Genomic DNA, 11,192 nt, shown 5'->3' with positions numbered 1-11,192 from the left:
TAAAGGGGCCGCTGCGGTGGGGGGGGGTGACGGGGCTGGCGCAGGGCCCACATGGGGCTGGCGCGGGGCAGGCTCAGGGGCCCCTTCCCCCGAGGGAACCCGCCGAACTTTTGAAACTTTTATTAAATACAAAAAACCCTGGTCTCTACGACCGAATGCTGCATTCAACGTACGCTCAAAAAAAGGGTCAGACATTCAAACGTACAAAAGTCACCGGCGTCCCCGGCCCTGGCATGCTGCCCCTGCCCCGCCGCGCTGGCTGCTCCCCCCGGCCTGCTTTAGGGGGGGCCGGGGCGGCCACCGCGCGGCCCCTTCCTCCTGCAGCCCCCCGGCCCGAGAAGGGGTTGGGGAAGCCGGAGCCCAGCCCTGACCGCTCGCCAACCCCGGCCGCGCGGCGCCCGCCGCTGGAAGGAGCCGCCGGGCAGCCACCCCGCGCCAGCCCCTGCCGCGATGGTGCTGGGGTTCAAACCGCCCCCCGGCAGGGGCCGCGGCCGGCGCACGCAGGGGTAACCGCAGCCCGACGAGGCAGGGGCCTCCCTGTGGGCACGCACACGCAGCATCTGCCTTCGGGGAGGGGGGGCCGCGGCCACCACCCCCAGCCCTGGGGAAACTGAGGCACAGAGAGGGGCATTTGCTAGCCGGAGGTCTCTGTTTGGCAGAGCTGAGGTGGGGTCCCGGCTCTAAGCACCAGACTAAAGCAGAGGAAGACAGCAAGCCGCGTCTGCGTGCGGAGCAGCACAGGCAGCGCTGGGCTGGGGGAGGCACCATCACCCCAGTACCTGCCTGCTGGGGGGGCCCGGGGCTGCTCCCACCTCCGGCCGATGGGAGAAGGGGGAAGCCTGCACCCCACTTCTCGCAGCGCCTGCTGGGACCCCAAGGGGGGTGCTCGGCTGCCCAGGAGCAGCCAGGATCTCGTCCTGCCTTCCCGGGGCGGTGCAGCGGCTGGTGCGGGCAGGGGCTCTTTGCCAGGGTGGGGGCTGTCTCATCACTCTGTGCCCGGAGCCACACGCGGGGCAGACAGGCTCTTCAGCCAACACACGGAGTACAGAGCAGGGGTCCTGGAAACACACTCGTGGGGACGGGAAAGGGGGAAAAAAAAGAGGGAGAAATCCTCAGTATCAAGGGGTGGGCTGGGGCACAGCTGCCAAAAGGCAGCAGAGTAGGCAGAAAACATCCCCATCCAGTCTTCGCTCCTGGGCTGGGGCAAAATCCACAGTGTCCAGCCAGCCCAGGCACAGAGCCGCCGGCTGCAGGGCAGGACCCCGCTCAGGGCCCGGCGGCTCAGAGCCGGCTCCACGCAGCTCTGCACGCAGGGGCAAGCGCTAGCCCCGGGCCAGGCGTGGGGGGGGCTTGCCGATCTCCACCGTGATGTTGGTGTACAGGGGCTGGCGCGAGACCTCCATCACCCGGTACTGCAGCGAGCTGATCCCGTCCCGCTTCATGGTCATTTTGGTGTTCTGGATCTTGGTGAATCTGGCGGAAACAGCAGTGGGATGAGGCGGGGGCCAGAGGGGGTCCCTGCTGTGGGGCCAGAGACACTAGCCTGCCCACAGCAGGACCTTGGCGTGTGTGAGCAGAGCAGGGAGCCCCCTGGCCACGCAGCATGAGGGGCAACTGACCCTAGGCAGCACAGCGACAGCTCATAAAGAGAGCCCAGGCGTCCTGGCGCCCCCCAGCCCCTGCAGCTCACCTCTGCGGGTTGGGCTCATTGTGTTTGTCGCGTTCGTGCTTGATCATGCGGTACCTCCCGATGCGGATGTCGGGCCTTGACACCTTCATGCCATTCAGGGAGATCCTGGGGATGGGAGCAGAGCGGGAGGTCAGCGTGCACCCACGGGCACCAGGGTAGGACACATCCCCAGCCCAGAGACCTCCAGGGACAACCCTTGTCTCCCACACACCATCCCGAGGACTGCCAGAGCCTGGCCAAGCACCCTCCTGTGCTGTGAGCGGGGCTGGTGCGGGGCAGGCTGGGCTACCGGGGCACCCAAAACCCATGTCCACAGGGGGCCCAGCTGTGACCCTTCACCTGAAGCCCCCCAAGCAGGCCTGACTGCACAGCTACACATGTGGCTTTTATACAACACACACTTCCCCCCCACCATTAAAAACAAACCTGTTCATAGTTAAATGAGAAACAAGTGTGTGCTAAGCCTGCTCTGCGCAGGCCAGACTGAGTCAAGCAAAGCCAGGCTGCAGCTGCAGCAGTGCCCAGGGCAGGGGTGCTGCCTGCTGTGCAGCAGAGAGCACAGGAAGTGCTGCTCACTCCAGGCGACCTCCAGCTCTGCAGACACGTTGCTGTGTTCGGCCTGCGCTAAGCAAACACCGCTATTCCTCCACAGCTCTGCGGCCACTGCTGTTTACATTCTCCAAATGCCGGTGCCCTTTGTGCAGCACAACTCTGGCCTCAATTGGTTTCTCTGTCTGCGCAGCCAGCAGGTGGGGAAAGAGTTCCTTCTCCCAGAATAGTTCATTTAAAGTTGAGAGGCCAAGTGGGAGCAGGAAAGCAGGAGAGTTTCTCAGCTTGTGAATAGAAACCTCTCCTGGTCCCAAGCAACATGACACCCTTGGGCCAGATGAGTGAGTGTGCTCAAAGGCTCAGATACCAGGCAGCTATGTGGTGACTCAGGCCCCCTCGCGGCCCTCTGCACATTTTAAGGGCTGCCTAAATCTCTCCAAGTGCCTGGCACGCTGCGCCCTCCTTCCGCAGAAAGCCCCCGAGACCATCTCATTGCAGCAGTTACTTCTGAGTAGAAGCCACAAGCTCTTCGCCTGCACACACAGCACCTGCAAGGGGCTTTTAGCTCACACAACCCTTAAAGGCCCTTTGTGCACCACCAGCCACACCCGCCGCGGCCAGCGCAGCTGGGCAGTGTTATGGGGAGCACTGGAAATAGTGTTAAAGCTCTCCAACTCCCGCACTAAACTCGGAGTGTGCATGCTGGGACAGAGCCACGGAGACAGATCTGCATACAGATCTGCTGCAGCCTGCCGGCTGCCAGAAGAAGTGCCTGTTTCAGTGCTGAGAGGCCACCACAGAGCCACTTTCAAGTTTTCATACAGATCCCAGGGTGGAGCAGAGCCCACAGTCCCGCTTTCCCGCTCACACAGCTCAACCTGGCTTGAAGCAATGGCATGCGGCCCCCAAAGAGTGGCAGGAAGGGGCTGGGCCGCACCACGCTGGGTAAGTTGCCCCACAAGGAACACAGATAGCCTCCCTGCTCTCCGATGCCCTCAGACAGGCCAGTTTGATCCATGGCACAAGTGTGACAGTCATCAGCCCTGCCAGCCATGACCACACAGCTCCCCAAGGCCTGGAGGGTCCCAGGGCTGTGGGCAAGCAACCTCCTCCTTGCTGCGTGGCAGGGACCCACCAAGTCCCCTGTGATCCCAGCAGCTCCAGGGCTGGTGACAGTGCCAGGCCGGCACTCAGCAGGGCACCCCAGCACACCCCAATACTCCCACTACAAGTCCTAAGCCAATGCTGGCTGGGGGGGTGGCACCCACCGGTTAAAGATATCATCGTCCTCTCCCCCCCAGCCCCAGTACTCGTTGGGAAAGCCATTGATCTTCAGGAACTGTGACTTGCTCAGCCCGGAGACACCCCCGAAGTAGCCAGCGTAGGGCAACCTGCAGGGTGAAGGAACACAGATCAGCCCCCAGGAGAAGGTTGGGAAGAGGGCCAGCCTCAAGGGGACCTGCACCCCTGGGACAAGCACCAGCCCTTCCCTGCAGGCTCCCCCACGCAGGGCTCTGTGCCCTCTGCCATCCCATGTCCACACTTCAAGCCACTGACCCCCACGCTTGCCCCAGGCAATAAGCAGCAGGTAAGCCCGTGTTAGCCCTGCAAGGTCATCCCATGCCTGCCTGGGGAGCCAGGGGAACGCTGCAGCCCCACAGGCACCAACCTGAACCCAAACTTGTCCATGCCAACAGCAAAGTGCCGTGGCTGCTCGTAGCAGCGATACAGGTTGCGGTCATCCATGGGGATGAGGTCCACATCACTGAAGATGAAGCAGTCGTACTCCTCGTCATCCTTAAGCGCCTCCAGGAACCCCACGTTGAGCAGCTTGGCCCGGTTGAAGGTGTCCTCGCCATACTGCAGAGCAGAGCATGTGGCCGCAGAGCTCAGCGGTGCCTGCATGCCTGTCCCAGCCCCACCAGCCCCGTTGTCCCTGCCCCACTCACCTGGTTGATGATGTAGATGCCGTAAGCCACCTTCTGCCGGCGTAGGATGGGGTGCAGGTAGTGCAGCCAGTACTTGAGATGGTGCTCACGGTGCCGGAAGGGGATGAGGATGGCCACCTTCTGCCGGGGGAGGCAATCTGGGGGGGTATACTTGCCACCCTGGCGCACGTCGGGGTTCTCCCGTTGTACCCGCTCCATGGTCATGGGGGAGCTGAACTCGATGAGCAGCCTCCCAACTGCAAGAGCGAGGGCAGGGTGATGCCAACAGCACACGAGGCAGCTGGGGATCAGGATCAGCCGTGCCACAACTGCAGTCCTGGCCATCCACCTCTCCCAGCCAGGCTGGCAAAGCAAACAGCAACCCTGCAAGGGGCACTAGCACTAGTGAGGATGGGGGATGCCCGACACCCTTCCCAGAGAGGGACAGAGAGCCTGGGCGAGCTGCAAACAAAACGTGAAGAAACCAGGTATCCTGCTACCAGTTCCAGGTCTGGTTTTCTCCAGTGGCCCCTCCACTGCTCAGCCTCTGGGACCACAAGGAATCCTATGCCTAGGCGGAAAGGGGACACACACCAGCACCCAACTCAGCCCCATGCTCAAAGCCAGAGCCCAATTCCCCCACTCTCACCCCACATATCTCACCTAAGCCAGGAGGCATCTCCTGGCAGGGCTGTAAGGGCTTCTCTGTGACGGACTGGTTGGTGTTGGGCTTGGCGCTGGGGGATGGGGGCTCAGCACCGGCTGGCCCATAGCTGGGGGCAGTGCTGTTGGGCCGGGAGGAGTTGGAGAAGAGGTGCGCACGCGAGGCATTCCTGGTGTTGAAGCGGCTGAAGAAGTCCAGGTGCTGCGCGTAGACATCAAAGTAGAGGATCATGATGATGACAAAGTGAAGCAGGCAGAGCAGCAACACGGCCTTGCAAATCCTTTCCAGGGTCACCCCCAAGAGCAGCCTGGTCATCTTCTGGGCACGGGCAGGCGGACATGTGCGCTCAGGAGGGCAGGGGGGCGGCTCAAGCCACGGTCACGATCCTGCCGAGACACCCCACACTCAGGACACTGCCAGCCATGTCCCCACTCTGCCTGCTCAGCACCTGTTTGTGCCACCCAATCCCAGCCCTAACGACACAGTGCAGCACGAGCAGTTCAGGCCTGACAGGGAGGTGATGGGCTCACGGGTCTACATGCCCCGTGGGGATGCTGCACTCTGGCACCCTGCTCTGAAAGCACAGCTGCGAACACACCAGAAGCACTAGGTGCCAAACACGAGCTACGGACAGCTACAGGGTCTGTGCAACAAAGCCGGCAGTGACAGAGACCCCAGCTCCTTCCGATTCGTGGCCAGATCAGACTCTGCTGCACCCACAACTGCTCCTACCCATGTCCACCCTGCCCTCTTTGCCTTAGCACATCCACAGCACCCATCTCCTCCCCACCAGGCAGACGAGCCATGCCCCACGGCAGCTCTCAGGGAAGGATCCCTCGGCCGTGCACAGGCAGCTGTGTGCAAGGAGGGCACGCGCATGGCCCCTCGCACGAAGGGCACCACATCTGCAAGTGGTGTCCTAAGCCTTTATGCCTTTATGGCACCAGGCGCCCTAAGCTTTACAATGCTGCTAATTTATTATTGGATTTCTCACCCTAAAGGCCCTTTAATAGCACTACGCTCTCCGCCTGGGACGCCTTAACATCTCCCTCAAGAGCCCTACATGCAAAATATTGTATTTTCATCCGATCTCAGAAAGACTCAAGCCTCTTGGGGCTGAATTTCAGCCTCAACTGAGCCTGTAGCAAAGCCTTACCCCCCCCCACCCCCAGCTCAGTCTGACTCCTCCAGCAGGAAAAAGGCAGGAGTGACTCAGGGCAAGCAGCGCGGGGCCAGCATCATGCCAGGCAGCATTACCACCCTCCCGCCCCTCGCGGCCGCAGCAGGTCCCCAGCCCTGGGGCTTCCCCAATTCCAGGGCCAAGGCCAGGCCAGCCCCGCTCCCAGGACCCGTCGGGGTCTGTGGTCGCCCAGCGTGAGATGGGGATACCCCCAGGGGCCTTGCAAAGAACCCCCGCAGAGGCCAGGCCCTTGGAAAAGGCCGCGCTCCAATATACGGGCAGTCTGGGGTGCCGCAAAGCTGCCGTGGGTGCCCCCGCCAGCCGCCCTTTCCCGAGGCACTGCCTTTCCCCGCTCCCCGTCCCCGACGCCGCACCCCAGCAGCAAGGGGGGGCCGGCAGTGACCGCCACGCTGGCGGGGACTCTCCCTGGAAGAGGCACCCGACGGCTGTCAGGGGCGCTGAGAGGAGCGAGCAGCTGTGAGGCGCCGCTGCGCCAAAAGGGAGCACGTTCCGGCAGAGCTGGGGAGAGGAGCGGCCGAGGGGTCCCGCTACGCCTGAGGGGGTCTGACTTACGGCCCGCGGCTTGGGTCCTCTCTCCTCTGGCTGGCAGTTCCCCCCAGGACGCCGTGCCCCAGAGAGCTGCCGGGAGCCAGCTCCCCTTATCTCACACACGACACCTGGAGCCAGGCCAGAGCTAGCTGCTGGGAACACGGACAGGGGTCACAGAGAGCCCTGGCCGTGCCAGATCGTCCTGCCCTTACCGGCCTGGCCACCGCGCCAGGGCAGACCTGCAGTATGGCAGGAGGGGTCACCCGACCCCTCTGCACACCCTGGTCCCCAGCCCTGCTCTCCGTCCTCAGCCCTCTCCTGGGCAAGCTGCTAGGACGAGGCAAGGTAACCACAAGGGACGTGCACACGAGTTAGCAGGGCCTGGGGGACACGGGGATGGGGCATTGCCATAGTGGGGCCTCTCGGGAGAGCCCCAGCAGCAGGGAAGCTGCAGCAGGGCTAGCATCCCCCAGCAGGAGCACAATTAGGACCCGAGGGTGCTGGCAACCAGCCCAGGGCCTCACGGCCGGCTTGTGGGCTGCTGCCAAGCCCCACCGCTGGGGCCTCCCGGGGAGCAGCACGGCAGAGAGCCTGCGGTGATGGCAGCGCGGAGCAAGGAGAAGAGCCCGTGAGGCAGGCGCAGAGCTGAGGTGCGAAGCCAAGGTGCGAAGCAGGGCCTCCCGCCCAACCCCGCAGCCTCCCCTCCTGCGCACTGATCGGAGGCTCCCCACTGGGAAAGGCAGCGCCGCCTCGGAGGAGCCACTGCCACCCCGCGGGCTGGGATCTGCCCTGGTGCAGCCCTCACCCTTCCCTGGCCCACCCTGTGCACACAAGCCATCCCTCAGCACCATCGCTGCTGCCAGGCCCTACCAACCCGGGCGCAAGCCACGTTCCCGGCACTGACGCGCACCACCCCAGACGCTGCCCCGGTCCCCGGTGCTTTCCCCGAGCCACAGGCAGCAGCAGGCCCTCAGCTGCCTTCTCCGCCCGTCAGCCACCTGCAGCCCTGGCTTTCCCCAGGTTTCTGCTTTGCCTCCCCTGCGGCAAGCTCTGCCCCAAACGCAGCCTGATCCCAGGCTCAGCCTGCTGGCTGCTGCCAGGAGCCCAGGGCAGGCACACCAGGAAGCAGAGAGGAGCTGGAAAAGGCTCTGGGTCTGACACCCAAACGCTCTCCTGTGGCCGTGGGCCGCACACTGCAGATTCGGGCTCTGCGGGCAGGTGCCTCACGGCTCCCCCTGCACACACAGGCCAGGACCCTTCCCCAGCGCCAGGCGTTTTCTAGAGAAGGCCCTCTGCACATGGGGCACGATGGAGGCCGAGCTAGCCGTCTTCTCCCGGACCATCCCGTGGTCGCAGCACTGTATCATGGAGCAGAGCCCTCGACACAGGGCCTGGCCTGCTCCCCAGCCCCGGGGTTCATTTCGGCTGCCGGAAACCCTCTTCAAACCACAACCTTTGCATGAGGCCGACCGAACCCAGTGCCACGCAGCACACGGAGCCATGTTAGCCCAGCAGCCATGCACGTAGGGACAGACGGGGAAACAAACAGGAGCACGCTCGAGGAGAGAAGCAGGTTTTAGGGAGCCAGCCCTTCTTTTACCGGCGCAGCCCACGTTGCCTGTGAGGGTAGACAGGAACGCGAAGGGCAGGAAGGTGCCCGTGTGCTGTGCCTCGGCCCGCTGCTCGGCCGCTGGCCCGTTTTCCCCTGTCACCCCAGTTTCCCAAACCTGTACCTACCAGCTGTAAAGCTATTGCATCTGAGCGCAGCCTTTTGCCTGCTGCCACGGAAAGGCCTTCCCCCTCTGCTGAGGAGGCCGCTAGGGCTGGAGGCAGCTTCAACATGAACAAAAGCAGAAGCGCTGAATTAAACCGTGGCCACGGGACAGCGCAGAGGCCCAGAGCATATACGGGCCAAAAAAACACAAGGAAAACTCCTAGCGGGCAGGTCCGTCGGAGCTGCCAAACAGGACGCAACCCCCACCGCGAGACCTTCGCCGCGCAGGCTGCAAGAGGCCGAGCGCAGCCCTGGGGAAGCCGAGGTGACCTGCCACCGGCACCGCACAGGCCTGCGCACACCCCGTGATGGCTGCCCCGGCAGGCACTGAGCCTCTCCTGGGCCGGGGCAGCTCGAGCCCGCTGCCTCCGGCAGCTCATCCCGCCGGAGAGCTCCGCGCTGGGAGGGGGGAGGCTCGGCAGGAGCCACCCGGGGCGGACAGCGCAGGGAGAGCGGGCACGTCCAGCAAATCCAGCCCCCCTCCTCCAAATCTTCCAGTCCCCGACACAGGAAACACGGCAACTTCCTGGAAAAAGCAGAAAGAAACCTAGAACAAAGTATTTTCTCCCGGAAGGGGCTGTGGGAGACTTTCCAAGCAGAGTTTTAAAGGATGTTCCTGCCGCATGCAGCTTTTCAGAACGCTCCCCTAACCGACAGGGCCTCCCGATTAAATTATTCCGTATCAAAACATGCAGCGTTAGGCAATTACCGGCTCGCTGCGCTTACTGCCGGCTGCGCTTCAGAGACGAGGCAACGCTTACCACAAGGGTTGGCCGCGCGGCCCCTCTCACCTGGCCGCCCGGGGCGGCCCCGGCTTCGCCCCCGGCCCGGCGGGCGGGCGCGGCGCGGCGGCGACACCGCCTTCACGCGCTCCTTCCCGCCGCGCCGCCGCCAACGCCGCCCGGCCGCGACGTTTCCCCTTTCGGAGCCCCGCCGCCAGCGACGAGGCCGCCTCGCCGCCCTCGGCTCCCGGGGCCGCCGGCGAGTGGCGGCCCCGCAGCGGAGGCCTCCCCGAGGGGCGGCGGGTCACGGCCGGGCCGGGCCGCGGGTGTCGGGGTGTGCCCGGCCGGACGAGGGGCCCCGCGCCGCCCCCGGGCCCGCACGGAGCAACCCCGCCAACGGCCGCCCGGCCCGGCCCCGCCCCGCCGCCGCCCCCGGCCAGGCCCCACTCACCGCGGCCGGGGCTGCCGCGCCGTCCCGGCCCTGCCGCGCCGCCCGCCGGCTCCTCCCGCAGCCCCGGCGCGGTCAGCGGCCCCCACCGCCGCCGCCGCCGCCTCCCCCCGCCGCCGCCGGCCCGCGGGCGCCCATGCCGGGGCTGCGGGGGCCCTGCCGGCCGGCCCAGCCCGCACCGCCGAGAGCCGCAGGGAGCAGGGCCGCGCCCGCACGCCGGCTCCGCCCGCCGCCGCCGCACCGGGCGGGGCCGCTGCCACCCCCCGCCCCGCCCGGCCCCGCCCCGCCCCGCCGGGCCTGCGCCGCCGAGCGGGCCGGGCCGCCCCCCGCCCCCCGCCCGAGGGCCGCCCCCGCCGCCGGCCCCCGGAGCAGCCCCTGCCCGGCCCGGCCCGGCCCGCGCCAGGCCTCGGCGCCGCCGCGGGGAAAGCGGCCCCGGCCCCGCCGGCCCCCCCCCCCCCCCCCGGCACCTGGGTCCTCCCAGACACCCCCAGCCCCCCCCCCCAAGCTCCCTCAGACACCCCAGCCTCACCAGCTGTCCCAGCCCCACAGGCACCTGGGTCCCCCAAGCTTCCCCCCCAGACATCCCCAGCCCCACAGGCACCTGGGCTCCCTAAGCTCCCTTAGACACCCCAGCCCCACAGGTACTCCAGCCCCACCAGCCCCCCGGTCCACAGGCACCTGGGCCCCGTAAGCTCCCTCAGACACCCCAGCCCCACAGGCACCTGGGCCCCCCAAGCTCCCTTAGACAGCCCAGCCCCACAGGTACCCCAGCCCCCCCAGCCCCACAGGCACCTGGGCCCCCCCAAGCTCCCTCAGACACCCCAGCCCCACAGGTACCCCAGCCCCAGGGGCACTCTGAGCCCCACAGGTGCCCAGGGCCCCTCCAAGCTCCCTTCAGACACCTCCAGCCCCCGGCCCCCCATGCCTGCAGGTGGCGGCGCGCAGGGCCAGGCCCCCAGGGGCTGCTCGGCCCCAGCAGGTTGCCCCACAGCCCCCCACTCTGGCCCAGGGCCCTCCTGAGGGAGTGAATCTCACCAACTCCGTTGCCCCCAGGAGCCGAACTCCAGCCCATCGTGCCTGGGCCGCCTCACGCCACGGGGCTGCGCTCAGCTGGCCGGGGACCTGCCGAGTGCTACGGGCACGGCCCCAGGTGTTGCCCCAAGGCCTCCCTGCTTCCTGGACACCAGGTTCGGGTATTCCCAGTGACATTCTCTTTGTTCCCCCATCTCAGTAATTCTCTGTGTCCAGCTGCATTTTTGGCAGCTGCTGAGGCACTGGTTTCACAGACCCACCCAGGACAACTCCTGCAGCCCTGAGTTGCGTTGCTGGCGCGGAGCCCATCACAACATATTTGTAGTTGCTTCCCCCACTCAAGTTTCTTGGTGTTTCCTAGCAATGAATTTCACTTTCCCTATCAAAATACCATCACAGAAAGATCTTGGTATAGTCCCAACAAGGGTGCAGCCCACAAGTAATTCTGTGCCATCAGCAGCCTTTCCCTTTTTTTCCTGCTGCCCCATGTTTATGAACACTTCAAGCAACCCCTATCCTTGGAGACCTGTTTTGTCTTCTGCGGTCCCTTTTACCTGACTTCTCACCCAAGCAAGGGCTCTCCACCCTACCCCATGGCAGTTCCTTTAAGAAGAAAACCTCTCAGCTGCTATAGCAGAGGTCAGAGCAGCACCCAC

At 65.3% G+C, this 11,192-nt stretch overlaps 1 protein-coding gene across 1 annotated transcript; it reads right to left on the bottom strand.

Moving 5' to 3' along the window:
• Positions 1-105: 105 nt before the first annotated feature.
• B4GALT2 (beta-1,4-galactosyltransferase 2) lies at positions 106-9,608 on the bottom strand. Its single transcript, XM_068952888.1, has 7 exons — positions 9,508-9,608; positions 4,831-5,217; positions 4,189-4,424; positions 3,909-4,099; positions 3,508-3,630; positions 1,691-1,795; positions 106-1,473 (listed from the first exon to the last, which is right to left on the bottom strand). The coding sequence occupies exons 2-7, from the start codon at positions 5,144-5,146 to the stop codon at positions 1,323-1,325; spliced, it is 1,122 nt and encodes a 373-aa protein (XP_068808989.1). The 5' UTR covers positions 5,147-5,217; positions 9,508-9,608; the 3' UTR covers positions 106-1,322.
• Between the last annotated feature and the right edge of the window lie 1,584 nt (positions 9,609-11,192).

Source organism: Struthio camelus, chromosome 8 (genome assembly GCF_040807025.1).
Source record: "Struthio camelus isolate bStrCam1 chromosome 8, bStrCam1.hap1, whole genome shotgun sequence".
NCBI classification, from domain to species: Eukaryota; Metazoa; Chordata; class Aves; order Struthioniformes; family Struthionidae; genus Struthio; species Struthio camelus.
The sequence above is the reverse complement of the archived record's forward strand: the minus strand, read 5'-3'. Positions and strand labels throughout refer to the sequence as shown.